The sequence below is a fragment of the Hemicordylus capensis genome, chromosome 5 (assembly GCF_027244095.1).
Source record: "Hemicordylus capensis ecotype Gifberg chromosome 5, rHemCap1.1.pri, whole genome shotgun sequence".
Taxonomy (NCBI): Eukaryota; Metazoa; Chordata; class Lepidosauria; order Squamata; family Cordylidae; genus Hemicordylus; species Hemicordylus capensis.
Window position 1 is genome coordinate 200,349,731 of NC_069661.1, and position 17,145 is coordinate 200,366,875.

The 17,145-nt window shown below is 42.9% G+C and overlaps 1 protein-coding gene across 11 annotated transcripts in view; it reads right to left on the bottom strand.

Moving 5' to 3' along the window:
* MGAT4C (MGAT4 family member C) overlaps positions 1-17,145 on the bottom strand; it is a 586,007-nt gene that overhangs the window by 152,392 nt on the left and 416,470 nt on the right. For 3 of the 11 annotated variants that reach the window (XM_053254487.1, XM_053254488.1, XM_053254489.1), the window contains one exon: positions 2,446-2,556. The exons of the other annotated variants lie outside the window; for them this stretch is intronic. In XM_053254487.1, the coding sequence (XP_053110462.1) occupies positions 2,446-2,448 (3 nt within the window). In that variant the 5' untranslated portion in view covers positions 2,449-2,556. The remainder of the gene's footprint in view (positions 1-2,445; positions 2,557-17,145) is intronic. 11 annotated transcript variants of the gene reach the window in all.

The following is a 17,145-nucleotide window of genomic DNA, read 5'->3' on the forward strand; positions in this document are numbered from 1 at the left end:
AGTGGAGATTTGAACCAGCAACCACTTGCTCTCTAGGCAAGCTACTTCCCTGCTGTGCCATGAGGTGGCTAGGTAAGCTGTTAAGTGCTTTATAGATAATAACCAACACTTTGTATTTTGCTTGGAATATATTGGTACCCAGTGCAGTTCCATTAAAATCAGTTTTATGTGGTCTCTTCAGGTTGCCTGAGAGACCAGTCTGAGACCAGTATGAAAAGAACACTTGAATAAAAGATACAAAGTACTGCCTATAAAGAGATATTCAGATTAACATAGAATTAAATAGAATTGCAAAATGTCAATGCATCCTTCCAACCTCAAATAATAAAAGCCGAAAGCAAGAACTAAAGTTATAAGCACATTTCAAAGTTATAAGAAGTTAGCATCTCAATCTAAACTTGCAGCCCTTTGTAAACTTGAACAAAATGTGTTAAGAGTAGGCTGTATATGTAAGTCACATTATACAAAAATGCAAGTTAGTTTTGATGGGAAGATACTGTTGACAGTTTATTTAGGACAGATAAACCAACCCATCAGTAAGATAAAGATATTCATGTCATTAAATTCTTTGTTTATGGAAAGGCAGATGCTATCCCCTGTAGATCACTGAACTCTACAATGAAATATTCATGAAAGGAAAGGTGTTGTTTATTATTAATAATCCTGCTGCTTACTATGGAAATAAGGAACGCATTTCATTATACCACTCTGGAAGGCTCAACAGCTTTCAGGGTGGCTTTCCTATGCAACTTTGTTTTAGTCAAAATTTTAATGACTAATATGTACCACAGGATATGAATCTCAGTGTGAAATAGTGTATTATATAATATGATGCAATAAATGTTACAAGGAAATAGTCATTTCACACATGGAGCAGCACAGCCATGTTAAAATTTTAGCTATAAATGAGAAAATGCACATAAAATCCAGGGCCATACAAACTGAAAAGATTAGACACCATAGCAGTATTTCTAAAACTTGGTGCATTAAAATGCTCTTAATGTGCACTATAGCCTAAATATTTTTTTCCTTAAAACAAAGCCTAATAGTAAAACATTGGGGTGTGCAAGACATTGAGGTGAGTCTCACAATCTGTGAGACCCGCTTTTTGCAAAACTGTGGGGAGAGTGGGCTAAGCCCACTCTCTCTGCAGACGATTGGGCAGGGAGCCTTGGGCGGCTGTATCAGCTGCCCACACGATTGCCGGCTCCGTGATGGAGCCAGCAGGGGCTGGGGAGCTTGGGGGGCGTGCGACCCCGGAAGCCCCAGCATGCCTTGTGCGAGTGTGCAGGGCATTCTGGGGAGACCCTTGGAGCCGTGAGGCAGCTTTTCGCCTCCCAGTCAGGGGTCTACTTGTGAGTAGCCGCGATGCGGAGCCGCAGCATGGCTACTCATGATAAGGGAGCCCGGTTTTGCGGAGTGCTCGCTCCACAAATCCGGGCTAAGGGCAGGGGCACTTAGGCGGGTTACCCATCTAGGAACCACGGGGCTCGCAGCCGAGCCTGGTGGTTCCCACGATCAGGAAAAATCGGGCTAGGCTTTCCTAGCCTGATTTTCCCCGATAGTGAGAATAGCCCCATTGTTTTGTTAACCCATTCATTTTCATTATTAAAAGCAGTTATTTCACTACTGGTTTATTAAGTTGCTGACATAACAGAGCAAGGTTGCATTGGAATAGCAAGAGAGCAGTCTAACAGAACTTCCAAACTAGTTGCAATGGATCAGCGGGGACCCAACAATTTTGATTTCCTCCCCTTCCCCAGGAATCCCCCTGTGCCTCCCCAAAATAAGTCCCCAAGGACTGTGCAACCCTTGGGGACAAATTTTTTGGTGGCCAAGAAGACTTCCTGGGAAAGAGTAAGGCATCAAAAATTGCCACTCCCTCACTACACTGATGTTGCTAGTTGGGAAGTACTGTTAAGTTGCTCTCGCTGCACCAGTGTATCCTTGGTCCATGTCAGCCATTATCTGCTTTATTTTTGCAATACAGGGCTTACCCTGTAGGATGGTACAGCAACAGGTGCTCCCTCTTATCCTTTTTTTTTTTTTTTTTAAAAATGGCAATGTTCCTTCAGGATGCAGCCTATGATCCCAGCTGTTTTCCCACACAATACCTTAGATATCTCATCGTTCTGGGGCGAGGTGGGAAAAACTGGCCCCTGCCACCAGAGACCATCATATATTATGGCAGCTTCCACCACCCCCGCCCACCTCTGCACAGTGCCCCAAAATTATACAACATCTAGATAGGGTTGCCAACTAGGGACTTATGGGACCTAGATCCCTACATCTAGGACATGTGACTATTTGGGGTATCAAACAACTTTTTTTCATGTGTTGTGGTGTCTGAAATTCTGGAGAGCAGCTGGAACATTTGGTCCGCTAAGAACATTTTGCTTGCATGAGCAGCTTCTCTTCCTCTGTCTCCTCCCCCTTCCGACTGACCATCTATCCAGTGAGGAAGCCAGAGGGGAGCTTCTGCTTCAGTGACAGGTTGCAGAGACACAAAGCAGGAGCACGGATAAGTGGGCCCAGAAGGTGCAGCTTGTTTTCTTCCTGTAGTGATGGAAGTGGTGGCAATGAGAAGTTAGCAGTTAACTAACTAATGTTACTCAATTCAGGGATGTAGCTATACTTGAGCAGATGGGTTGAATGAACTTGGCCCCTCCCAGCTCCTGGGGGGCCCCCAGCTCCACCTCTCCCTATTTTCTTCCTTATCTCCTTCAGTCCGAGGGTCTGCTGAGAAGAGGGGTGACCTCTCCCCTACATACATCCCTGACTCAATTAACAGCCACCCCTGTTAAATGAATAAAAAAGGAACCATTTAAAGAGGTGAATCTCTTCTATTTCGCATGGGGAGAGCAACTGGTCCTATCCTGCCCCAGCAGAGCATCCCTTCAAGGGCTGATGCTGGTGTTACTTTGTATTGCTTTTTTTGTCTGGGAGTCCTTTAGGGATGGAGGGCATCTTATTATCATTTTTTTTCTTTGAAATCTTCTGTTGAAAAGCTGTATATAAATGTTCGTAGTCATAGAGAACAGCAAGCGAGTGGGAGGCCATGCACGCACCACTGAACCAGAAAGCAAAGAGGCAGGCTCAGCAGCTATGTCTCAAGCCAAGAGGTGATGTCGCTGGCCTGGCTGGGGAAACCAGCCTGGGTGACCCATTGGGGAGGAGGACAGAGAACTGTGTGTGTGGTAAACCTAACCAGGAGGTGGATTTATAGTTAAGAAGCAGAGGCCTTAAGAATTCAGCCTCTAGGCAGCAACTGAGCAGACACAGCTCCCCTGGTCATTGGTTTCACAGTGGTGAGCTGTATTTATTCTCAAATTATCCAACTGTTATCAAACTATGTATATATAATGCCAATATATATGCAAATTTCATACAAAGTGGAGACTTCTGGGAGACGTTTTCTATAAAAAAATGTCCTCTATATCCATCACTTTTCTGGTGATGGATATCGACCTTTTTCACCATATGGACCTGACATCCCTACATCTAGACCATTGTGTGAAAATATAGAAGAAATGATGCCATTTCTTTTCAAACAGAAATGCTTAAAGAAGGTAGAAAAAGCCTGCTGATGTGGTACAGCCCCACCCCCCCTTATGAACATGAATTTGTTCCTGAATGAACCAAATTATCTCGTTCAGTTCATTCAGAAACTTTTCTCATTCATGTTAGAATGGAAGAAAAAGCCTCCAACAGGTCAGATTATTAGGCCTCATTTTTCATTCATTTCAAAAGGAATCCACTTCCCTTTGAGACATGTCCACCTACTTAACAGTTGAAAATACAATTGCACAATGTACTTCATCATGCCTTAGTGCTATTTTTAGTTTTAAACAATGTACTGGAATTCTCCATAAAGCGCACTACAGAAGTCATCACAATAATCATATAACACATTCATACCACTATAGCACATAATGCCTTCACTGTACTTAAGGCATAGAATTCTCCATTTAAAACCATGCATATTGTATTCCTTATACAATCAAGATGATTTGTCCTATCACTACAAAAGTGGTGTAGAGAATCTCTTGGGGGACAAATGGAAACTATCTAGATTTTGGAGAAATCTAATGGCTGAAATACAGCAATTTAAGAATTGGAGGCACACAGCACTTAAAAATATGTCATGCATGGACATGTGTGCTGACCCATCTGTCTTCTCAAGACACTGCCTAGTTGAACCCTCCTCAGTTTTCCCGCACCTTATAATTATAATAAATAAGGACAGGAAGGAGCCACCTGCCTCTACCATTGTTCCTCTTGCTAGCATTTCCAGGCTGAGTTGGCTAGCTGTTTGCATAAAACAGGCAGTGCTCAGGGACACGACACAGGACAAGAAGCTACATTCCAGATGGAACATGGTGAAACAGACTGGTTCCAGATCGGCAAAGGAGTAAGACAAGGCTGTCTACTTTCTCCTTACTTATTCAATTTATATGCTGAACATATACTGAGAAAAGCTGGATTGAAAGATGAGCATGGTTTTAATGTTGGAGGGAGAAACATCAATAACCTGTGCTACGCTGATGACACCACACTGATAGCTCAGAATGCGGATGTTCTGCAAGCTCTAGTAATGGAAGTCAAGAAGCACAGTGAAAAAAATGGGACTATGACTAAATGTAAAGAAGACTAAACTAATGACAGCAGGTACAGCAACGAGCCTCAGAATTGATAATGAAGCCATTGAAGAGGTGGGTAGCTTCTGCCTTTTAGGATAGACCATCAACAGTAAAGGATCCAGCAGTCAAAAAATATGCCGCAGACTAGCACTTGATAGGATTGCAATAAAGGCCTTGGAAAGGATATTCATTCATTCATTCATTCATTCATTTATTCATTCATTCATCCAATTTCTATATCACCCTTCTAAAAATGGCTCAGGGCGGTTTACACAGAGAAATAACAAATAAATAAGATGGATCCCTGTCCCCAAAGGGCTCACAATCTAAAAAAGAAACATCAGATAGACACTAGCAACAATCCCTGGAGGTACTCTGCTGGGAGTGGATAGGGCCAGTTATTCTCCCCCTGCTAAATAAAAGACAATTACCACGTTAAAAGGTGCCTCTTTGCCAAGTTAGCAGGGGTTAACTTGGAGATGCTCTCTAAATCTATATGCACACACAGATTTAGATGATGGGATGGGTCTATACCTACAAAGATTAGAAACAAAATCAATCCAGAATTTTCACTTGTGGTACACATGAACAGGCTCAAACTATCATACTTTGGACACATTATACAAAGACCCAACTCTCTTGAGAAGTCCATAATGCTGAGAAAAGTTGAAGGAAAGAGAAGAGGACAACCAGCAGCAAGGTGGATGAACTTGATCACAACAGAAATGAATGGACCACTGAGAGACCTTAAAGGTCAAGTGAAGACAGATCATCCTGGAGAGAATCTAGCTATGTAGTTGCCAGAACAAGCAGCAGAGGCCAGTGCAGCCAGGTAGGTAGGAGACTCCTCTAGCCTTCTGGAGCCAGGTCAACTCCTTAGCTTCCTTCCTCACCAGGAACTGGGCTGGGTGAGACCATGAGGGTAGGGGGGTGAAGGACAATCTCCTCTACAGATATCAGATGGCCTGGTACTGACCTCTCTCCCCACCCCAATCTTTCTGGCCACATGGAAGAGAAAACTGGCCTAGAAAGCAGGTAGGAGGGTTCTAATCCAAAAAGACAGTAGAGTTATTCTCATGATCAGAAGAAAGCAGGCTACAGGAGCCTAGCCCGCTTCCTACTGTTCATGGGAACCACTGGGCTCACGAGTGAGCCCAGTATTTCCAAGACAGGGACCATGACGGAGCCGGTGGTCGTGTGGCTGGCCAATCCAGCCATCCAGGGCTGCAGGCATGATCATCTGTGGGGAGAGTCCAGTAAAGCGCTTCACACGTGTGAAGTGCCTAAGTATTTTGTAAGAGGAATCTGGCCCATTTTCTGAATAGGCTTGAAAATGTCAAGCAAGTTTCATTCACAAGGTAAATAAATTACCTTACAACTTTAAGTATTTAATGTATAGCAAAATCTTCACTCCCTCAGTAATGTTCTTTGCCACCCTTTCACTTTGCCACCCTTTCATGCGCAGGGCATACTGGAGAGACCCCCCGAGCCAGGAGGTTGCTTTTTAGCCTCCCAGTCGGGGGTCTACTAGTGAGTTGCTGCAGCGTGGAGCCGCACCACGGCAACACACAAGCACAAAGATGGGGTTAGCGGAGCACTAACTCCACTAACCTCAGCTAAGGCCAGGGGCAATTAAGCGGGTTACCGCTTCGTGAGAATAGCCCCAGTATATCTCACATTCAGGCCAATATAGATACCTATATGGTGGCAGGGTCTAGTGAACTTTCCAGAAACTTTTCTTGCATGGTTAGACTGGATCCATTTCAATTTGTGACACCTGAGGATGTGGACAAGTTGCTTGGAGAAATGTGGCTTACTATGTGTTCCCTTGCCCGACATGACTGACATAATCTGGTGGTGATGCTATTAGAGATGGCTTTGTTAATGGCATAAATGCATTTCTGAGGGAGGGCAGGATACCTCCTTGTCTCAAGGAGGCAATTATAAGTCCACTTTTTAAGAAGCTTACATTATTGGGTTATTACTACTGGAGGGGGTTTGTGTAGGGGAAGAATGGCAGTTCAGTCCCCAAATAGCAAAGCAAAACCAGTTTGGTGAGAAAGCAGCAAAGCAAGAGATCTTGAGATCGTTCTAGAACTACAAGGATTTATTTAAAGAAAAGGTTACAAACAAATGTGAAAAAGCCTGCAGCTTAATTTCAGCTGTAGCTCATGGCTGAAGAGAGAGACCAAAACCAACATCTCTGGACAGACAAAATGGAGACTAACACTGGAAGAACAAAGAGGGGAGGAGTCCAGCACTTTTATCCATGACCCTAAACCCCCACAAATAGTCACATTGCAGCTGAGAGCTGATGCTGCCAGGGCCCTAGTTCCAATAGTTTGCAAGGCGTCTCCTGAGGTTTTAAAAAAATTTTGTTTTTGTCAGAAATTATTGGCCTTGTTTTTACCAAAGAAAACCACAGGGCTCTGTAGGCACCAGAAGTCAAAATCGACTTGATGGCACACTTTACATTTAGTTTTAGGTTGGAACATCATTTCCATCAAAGTTGTGAGCAACCAAGACAGGGCTGGGTAATGACGGACGTTGGGTGCAAGCCTCATTTTTTCAGACCCAGCTCAAAGGGGCCTAGATCCAACTTGAACTGGGAACTTATGCCATGGAAGTGCAGTTTTAAATTAAAATAGAGGGTTGTTGACTTAGCATTTTCCATTGACATTTATGCAAGTTCTTTCACTGACAGCAGGCTTTTCCTCTGGCTATGGACTTGACTTTTAGTATTTAGTTTTATTTGCAAGCAACAGCGAAACTATTTTAAAATGGAGAAGCCCTTAATTTAATATTTAATTCAAGTATAATAGCACAGCAACAGCACAAGAAGTAGATGTCAAAGAGCTCAAATACCAAAAAAACTGGCACCTATCAGTTTTCATGACTTGAAAATTAAGAGCTTGGGAAGTGATTTGAAGGAAAGATCGGGTAAATACAATTCAAAGTGAGGTTAACGCTTGAATTGTTCCAATCCCAGAGGATATTAATTGCTTTGCAAAGCCTTGTAAATATATCATTAAAAGTTTGTTTGGGTCATGAAAAAAGCTGGTATTGCTTCACTTTTTCAAAGTGATGCTGCTGAATATTAAATTAACAGAAAATCATCAGAGTGCCTCTTTTTATGACCAAACACAGGAAGAATTCTCCATGGAGAGTCAGTAATGGGATTTGTCTCCAACAAGGTCTTAATAGAGTTTAAAATGCCATTGAAGCCCTGGGCCAGTTTGGATGATACCTCTCTGGCTCACATGATTAAAAGAGAGATGCATCAACTATTGAAGTCTTCTGCAGATATCCTAACATCTTTCTGGCATGTCCCTTTATCATATGGGGGAGGTTCATCTGAATGGCAGCTTTACACATACTAACTAGTATTTCTAAAGCATGTGTAATTGCTATTCAGATGAACAGCCTCACACACAATAAAGGAACACACTGGGAGTATTTTGGGACATCCAGGGAAGATGTCATGACTGGCACATACTTTATGCATTCCCTTTTTAATCATATGTGCTGGGGAAATATGTTCTGAACCAGTCCCCTGTTCAGTCATTATTGTGCCCAGGTACAGAGGAAACAGATGCAGGTTGGCTAGTTTACAGTATCCAGTCTTGCTGTGGGGAGCATTTATTGTTCCCTTTGCTAAGCAGAGTCTGCCTTGGTTTGCATTTGGATGGGTAATTACATGTGGTAGAGCATCTGTTTGCATGCAGAAGGTCCCATGTTCGATCCCCAGCATCTCCAGGTAGGCTTGGGAGGGACTCCTGCCTGAAACCTTGGAGAGCCACTACCAATCAGGGTAGACAGTGCTGAGCTAGATGGGACAATGGTCTGACTCAGTAGAAGACACCTTCCTATGTTCCCTGCACCAGCATGCTCCATAGCTATGCCATAGCTCTCCTTGAGTATATGTAGTGTTTGTCTGCAGAGAGGTAAACGCTGTACTTGGGTAGAGTTTCTGCCAAAATGCTCTGGCATGCTGGACAGCCAAGATGATCAAATAGGTTGGGCCTTGTTTGACATTTGTAGTATAGACATGTGCTCTCTGACTTATTCAATACTCGTTTTGGAAAACCATCTGTGAGAGAGATAGTTCATCATTCTCTTTCTTCGGTTTATACTTCATTAGGATAAACTCTAGATTCAATGTTAAGAGATGATGTAAACAAGTCACAACAAATAACCAATATGATGCATTTCAAATACAGTATTGACTTTTCTCAACAAAGTTTGTAATGCTATTTGTTGTGATAGGTAGATGAGAAGACCAGAACGTGAATGTCTGCAAAACAAGAACTGGAAGGGAGAAGGGGGGATAACTGCCTTACACTGTTTTTAGATAAACTTTTTTAATGCAAACAAACAGAACAGAACAAAAAACACCTGCTAGTTGGTGGTGGTAGTGAACTTTGCTGGAACATATCTGCTATATCTCAGAGATTATTTTCATTTCACATTTTTATGTACTCAAAACAGATGAACACAGAAACACCGACACTGTGGAGTAGTTGTGGTTAGAGGCTTGGACCAGGGAGACCCAAATTCAAATCTCCATTCAGCCATGAAGCTCACTGGGTGATTCTGGGCCAGTCACTTCTCTTTCAGCCCAACCTACCTCACAGGGTTGTTGTGAGGAGAAACATTCCATTCTAGGGATTATTAGGAAGGGGACTGAAATTAAGAATGCTAGTATTATATTGCTCTTACACAAATCTATGGTGTGGCCACATTTGAGTACTGTGTACAGTTCTGGCCACTGTATCATAGGAAGGATATTGTAAAGCTGGAAAAGATGCACAAGAGGGCAACCAAGATGATCAGGGGCCTGGAGCACCTTCCTTATGGGCCTGGAGGTGAGGCTATAGCATTTGGGGCACTTTATTTTGGAAAAGAGGCGAGTACGGGGAGACATGATTGAGGTATATAAAATGGTGCATGGAGTAGAGAGACTGGACAGAGAAAAAATTTTCTCCCTATCTCACAACACTAGAACCAGGGGCCATTCCATGAAGCTGAAGGTCAGGAAATTTAGGACTGACAAAAGGAAGTATTTTTTCACACAGCACATAATTAATTTATGCAACTCTCTGCCATGGGATGTGGTGATGGCCACTAGCTTGGATGGCTTTAAAAGGGGCTTAGACAAATTCATAGAGGACAGGTCTAGCAATGGCTACTAGTCTGATGGCTATAGGCCACCTCCAGCCTCAGAAGCCTCTGAATACCAGTTGCAGGGGAGCAACAGCAAGATTGAGGGCATGCCATCACCTTTTGCTTGTGGGCTTCTCAGCGGCATCTGGTGGGCCACTGTGTGAGTCAGGATGCTGGACTAGATGGGCCTTGGGCCTGATCCAGCAGGGCTATTCTTATGTTCTTATGACCATGTACACCACTATGGGCTTCTTGGAGAAAGAGTAGAATATAAGTGTAAAAATAAATAAATAAATGTATGCATGAATGAATGAATGAATAAATAAAATATTTGACATGTATGCCTCAAAAATATTCAGAAGTGGCAAGTGAGAAAGGACTGGATTTCTTCATCTGAGTATTTAAACAAATAGTTGGCTTTTTCACATGGCCTTAACTGGACGGGACAAGCATTCTACCCAACTTTTTAGGAGGCAGAGAGGCTGCTCATCTGCTAAGCTTCAGCTGGTTAAGACAAGTGTGCCCTACCCAGATTCCATCTCCAGCTTCCGAACAAGGTAGGAGGAAACACTGTTCTACTCAGCTGATGCGAGGCAGATGATCTTGTTCCCCACTTCCTACCTTGCTTTTTATTTGTACATGACTTAAAAGTGGGAGCATGCATAACTCCTGAAGCTGGCTCATACATTTACCCTACCCAAGTATGAACAAGTATGAACCCAAGTATGAACAAGTATGAACCCAAGTATGAACAAGCCTATCCAATTTTATACAATGTACTGACCCTTCACACTTCACAAAAGGCTTGTGTGCATTGTAGCTGGGCACCCATTCTCAAGTACTACCTGTAAAGTGAACGTAGGCCCTTACATCAACGGTGTGGGCAACAGATCTTGCTGGACCAGGAGTAGGTCATTTTCAAACCCCTTTCTCTAACATAATGGGGGGGGGGGATGTGTTCAAAGAAAAGTTCTAAGAATGACAAAATATAACAATAGGTTAGTGCATAGATTACAATGAAAGTATGCTCTTCTTCATGCACACAGATACAGAACCACATATGCATGTGTGCCAGGGATGGTGAGCTTCTTCCAGGTACACATCAGTTATTAGTGGCACTGTTCAGACATCATATTGTATCTGCGATCAGATACCTGTACACACACACACACACACACACACACACACACACACACACACGTTTTGGTGTAACTGGCTGTACTTGTGTTCCTTTTAAAGCCCTCTGAAATACACGATACAGATAGTACAGTGTTCAACTTATCGTGAATAATTGTACCTGCATTCAGATCTGTGCCTGACACCGGACACTCATACACATATTGAACAGAATGTGTAAATAGGGCTACTGTCAATTCTACAAGAATTCTGGTTCATAGTAATTTAGAAGGTATTCTCAAAACTGATTCAATAGAAAGTTACCTAATGGCGCAGCTGGGAAGTAACTTGCCTAGGGAGCAATAGGTTACTGGTTTGAATCCCCACTGGTATAAACAACTATATCGAGCAGCAGCAATATAGGAAGATGCTGGAAGGCATCATCTCATACTGCACGGGAGATGGCAATGGCAAACCCCTCCTGTATTCTACCAAAGAAAACCATATGGCTCACCAGGAGTTGACACCAACTCAATGGCACAACTTTACTTTACTGTATGTATTCAGTGCAAATGGCTATAGCAAAGCACTTCTTAAAATCTACTCTTATAGACTTTGACAAAATTCCTAATGATTTCAATGCATCTGGATTAATGTATGGAAAACATAATTCAATAACTTACTCTAAGTGATTTAATAGTGACAATAAATAATGAGTAGCACACGTGCATGTGTTTTTCCAGCTAATTATGCTAGACACTGGACTACAGAAATATTTGTATCCAAAATCAGCCACGCAATAAACTGTTCCTTGTCTCATAACTTCAATACCCTGTTATTTAGCTTAACCACAGACCACACAAGCAGCAACCAGAATTATTAGGCAGTGCTAGAGATGCCTGCTTCAGAAAGCAATTAATCCTCAGCAAAAGGGTTTCTTCTGAAATCACATAATTATAGTTTCTCTGAAGCATTTTAATAAATTTGCTACATTCTGTTAGTCATCGCACGACACTGTTTTTCTGCTGATCACAAAAAGATGTTTAGCATACTGTGTTAGGCAGCTGGATGGAAAGCTGTCATTTCTGCTACGTGAAAGAGTTCTAGACAATCACTTTTATTGTATTTCCTGTAGCTGATAATAAGGAGGGAGAAGGAGAGAATAAAAGCAACATGTTGATATGCAAAAAGGGGGGAAATGCATACCTGATATTACATATGGGCTAGCCAAGAGTAGAGGTGTATGTACTAATCATGACTAACTTGCATTATTAAATGGCTGACCATTTAACAAAAACTGTAGGATGATCAAGTCTGCAGTTTTCAAGGTGCACAGTGATTGCTCCTATGTACTTTGTCTTATTAAAATCCCCACTTGTTAATTACCTTTCATTCTCCCATTTGTAATAATCCGTTTGGGACATTTGCCGACCACAATTCTTTATTTTCCTTATTGTTATTTTTTAAACCTATCTTTCCTCCAATCAACTCAGGGAGCATACATGGTTCTCCCCCATTTTATTGTCACAATAATGAGAAAGATGAGACTGAGTGAGAGTAGTCCATGGTCACCAGTCAGCTTCGTGAGAGTGTGAATTTAAAGCCAGAAAGGCCAGTGGTAGATGAGGCAGAGTAGGAGAGGCAGAGTAAGCATTTGCCTACGGAGGCAAAATTAGAGAAGCAGCAAATTTTGCCCCTCTTCAAATTTTGCTGTCCCTCTCTGTGGGCAGTGGTGGCTTCAGAAAGGGTGGAGTGGGCAAGGAGAAAGTTCCCCCTTTTACCTTAAAAAAAGGGCAAACTTTTTTAAGGTAAAAGGGGGGAAAAAAGCCTTTTTTGCCTATGGGTGGCAAAAAGCTGAGAATGGCCACTCCTAGTCCAACACTCTGGGCAGTTTGGGCAAAGTGTCCAACCAGCCATACCTTCCATGCAATAGGAATGTGAGTATGCACACATCCTGTTCCATTTAGCACACGGTTCTGCTTCTTTGAATTGCATGGGAGATGGACCGTCAAAATTGCCCCCTCACATGCAAGTGAAATGCTACGTTAGAGTTGTGTTTAAGGCAGCGTGGATGAACCACTCCTCACATGTTTAGGAGAAGAATAATGGCAGACAGCAGGAGGAACAGAACATGAGTCCTCATGCAGGTGTGTAGGAAGTCAGTGCCAGTGTGGGCGCAGCCCACCGGCAGCGGCCCCTAGACCTTTGTCATGCCCCTGCAGAAGCACTCTTACCCCTGGACTTCTGGGCTGAACTCCAGGGCCTCCACAGCTCCTGAGGGCTCCAAATCCTCTTTATTCTGTCCTGGGTGGTATGGTCGCCTGCCCAAGCATGATGGTGCTTAATTTGCAGGGGAGGTGGGCCTCCAAAGGTCTTTAGGTCTAGGCTCCAAAATTACCTAGGTGCACCACTGCGCCCCTTTATCTGACTTCAGACACAGGGTGTGTGGCCACATTTGGAAACGGGGATGCATGGCCCTATTCTCAAGATGCTTCAACCAGTGCTGGGTTTCCAGCTTGGCTGGGAGTGCCTTTCCCTGCCTGGAAAGGCAGAGAGACGCATTCCTAGCCAAGCTGGAAACCCAGAGCTGGCTGAAGCATCTTGCAAATAGGGCCGTGCTTCCCTGTTTCCACATGTGGCCACACACCCTGCATCGGATATCAGATGCAGGGGGTATGGCTAGGTTGGATGGGGCGGTCCCACAGGGAGTGGTGGCTGGGTTCTTTGGACCTGTCTGCACAGTGGTGGCTCTGCCCCTGTCCTCTTGTCTCTTATTGAGTGGTAGGCAAGGCTAGCTGGTCGTATCATCCAAACTAATCTAATTATGGCAACACCACACTGGCTCTATTGTGCTATAAGTAGTCATGCAGCATGACTATATTGAAATCTCTTCTTGACTTTTTCCCTAGTTGGGTGATTTTAAATACCCTTCAAAACAATCTGCTGAATTAAATGAAACCTCTCTATCTTTATGTTACAGTCATCATCCTACTGACAGTTATCGATCTTAAATTTTTCAGAAGACATTCCTTTGAGGATCCAAGGAAAGGTTTTAGTTGATTTCTAGTTTTGATCTAGAAAGCAAAAGTGAAACCATTTTGAACAAAGCTATTGTATGGTCCTAAGAGACAAAGCCACTAGTATAATGTTAAGAGCTCTGGACTTGGTGGCCACTGGGTAACTTTTGGGCAATAACTATCTCTCCCACCTAACATATTATACATAGAAGTTGTAAAGTGAAAATGGGATAACCTCATGTAGGCATAAAAGATGCAAATATAATAAATGAATAGTAAAACATTGGCAATTTCCTGCAACACTAACTCCAATTGACTTTTCAAAGCTTGCACAGACCAGCGGGGAATTCACAGTAAACATGGTGAGGTGCGTCTTCTAATCTGTTATTTCACTTTGTTTATTGGTATTCATTGATGCAGACTCCAAACAGTAGCAATTTAATGCATTTTTATCAAATTATACTTGCATAATGTTTACCGTTACACCTGCAGTGTACTATACTAAAGCCTGTTACAGACCTGATTTTAAAATTATGCCAGGCGTGCAAGAAAAAATTACCCAGGCAACATGCCTGGCTTCGTGTTCAGATATGTCCCTCAGCTGCTACACTGGCACAGTGCCCACATGGCCAGCAAATTCCTGGTATCCTAACCCTGCATGTTTAGTTGAGGCGACCCAGTCAAATCAAGATGCTGGCTATGAGGTAAGGCACATGGATATGTTTCTTCTTGCAGATAAGGTGTTGCGTCTCAATCAGGCCTTAAATATTTTGTTCATTTTACGTATTGTTTTAAACATTAGTCAGGTTTACTGCCTTGTGAGTCCTAGGCCTGATATAAAATAGAACTATTTTAAATCAATATTTCCCCTCCCTGTTGGAGATGTGACTCCTCAAGCATTGGCTCTCTGGACCTGTTTATACTACTGATCACTCTGGGCTTTAGGAGTAGAGGTAGTGAGTAAGAGCACCCCTCTGAATTCTGCTTTTTGTCTCTGCTCTGAGCCCACCGGACAGGTAGACTGATACTCTCAGGCTACTTCCTGCCTGCTTTTTCCTTCAGGTTTCCCAGCACTATGAGTTCGCAAGCTGCAGGGACACAGGCTATCTATCCTAGCATGTCCTTTCCCTTTTTGACCTTAAGCATCAGTCTCCAGGTTCTGTTAATGAGCCTCTCTCTCTCTCTCTCTCTCTCTCTCTCTCCACACACACACAAATCATCTTTTACCTCTGAGGCTCTCTCTAACTGATTTCTTTCTCTTCGCTTGTTTCAGACAGCCTGAACTGTGTAGCCCTCTTCACAGTTTACCTTCCCTTGTTCACTCACTGGATGAACATGTGGAGAGGGGAGCATGAAAATGCTGGTTTTACTTGCCCCCTGCATTTATATATACTCTTTCTCTGAGGCTATTCACATGATGGTAGAAAATCGAGCTAGCCTCCGCTAGCCCGATTTTCTACCATCATGAGAACCACTGTTGTGAGCCCAGTGGTTCGCTTAAGTAGCCCGGTGCTTAAACCGGGTTTGCGGAACAAGCGCTTCACAAACACAGTTTTTGCAATCGTGAGTTGCCGCGGCACAGCTCCGTGCTGCAGCAACTCATGAGTAGACCACCAAATGTGAGGCTGAAAAGCAGCTTCCCGGCTCAGGGGTCTCTCCAGCATGCCCTGCATGCTCATGCAGGGCATGCTGGAGGGGGCCACGCGGCCCCCCAACTCCCCAGCCCCCACCAGCTCCGTAATGGAGCCTGCAGTTGTGTGGGTGGCCACTGCGGCCACCCGGGGCAGACTGACTGCTCGTCTGTGGGGAGAGCGGGCTAAGCCCTCTCTCCCCACAAACCCTCCCCAGGCAGCTCCCACTGATCGTGGGAACCACTCCCCCCCTCTCTCACACACATATCCCTGGTCATTCCCACAGTTAGTGCTTGCCCAAAAAGGGCACCACTGGACACAGGGAGAGTTTATCCACATGATTTAGAGCCCTCAGTCAGTGAGGGCTAATTCATTCATTAAATTCATCCCCAAAAGGGGAAAAAAAATCATGGAAGAGGGAGCCACAGCAGCAACTTGGTGAACCATGGATTCTTCTTTCCAGAAAAAAAATGTTCACAAAACATTTTATTGCAATACTGCATGAAATGACATGAATTTTTTGCATGTTACACTGCTCACATTCGTGCAAAGCACTGAACATGCTGAGGGATTCATGGAAGCAAGAGGATCACAGTAGGCAGCCCAGCCAAATATGTGTGGATAGAGGTTTGCCAACGGACAGAAGGCAGCATCCAATATTATCTTATTCTACTTTTAGCATGATCTGTTATTCCTAGGTTTCTCCCCTTTACTTCCCCCCTTTATTATTTTAATAAAGTAAAATAATAAAAGTAACTTAGAAAAACTTTATTAGCTTCAACAATGAAGACTATTGTGGTATCTTAAAGACCAACCATTTTATTATAAATTAAGCTTTTGTAGATTACAATCCCCTCCATTAGATGGAAGAGGTGTATCAGTGAACAAGCACATAAGTCCTATTCAGACATTATGTTGTACAAGTGTACACATTTAATTTTAATCTGCTTTGAAATGGTTTTCGATTTTGATTGTTATGTGTTTTTTACTTTAATGTAAACCGCCTGAGCCACTTTAAGAAGGCCGGTATATAATTTGAATAAAATAAACAAATAGATAAATGTCTGCATCCTCGTATAAATCTTCTCAGTGTATGTGTGTTAAACATAATGTGTGGGCAGGACTTCACTATACCTGCTAACTGGGCAAAGAGGCACCTCTTAAGTGGTTATTTTCTTATATTTAACAGGGGCAAAGCAACTGTCCCTGTTTATCCCAGCACTATGCCTTCTCCAGTGACTGCTTGCTGGTGTCTGTTTTGAGTCCTTTTCTTTTTAGATGGTGAGTGCTTTTGATATAAGAACCATTATTTTATTTCTTTTGCTGTATAAACCAGTTTGTGAACTTTTTTGTTGAAATGTTTTATTTATTTATTTATTCATTCATTCATTCATTCATTCATTCATTCATTCATTCATTCATAGGTATACAGTATGAGGGAAACTGTAAGCATTGTGGTCAAATAGCTATGAAATTCAAGAGATATATAGCCCGTGAAGTGTAAATCTATAAGATAAGCACACTGACCATTCACAACAGTAATAATTGGCTATAAGAAAATCTTCATAGATTTATTAG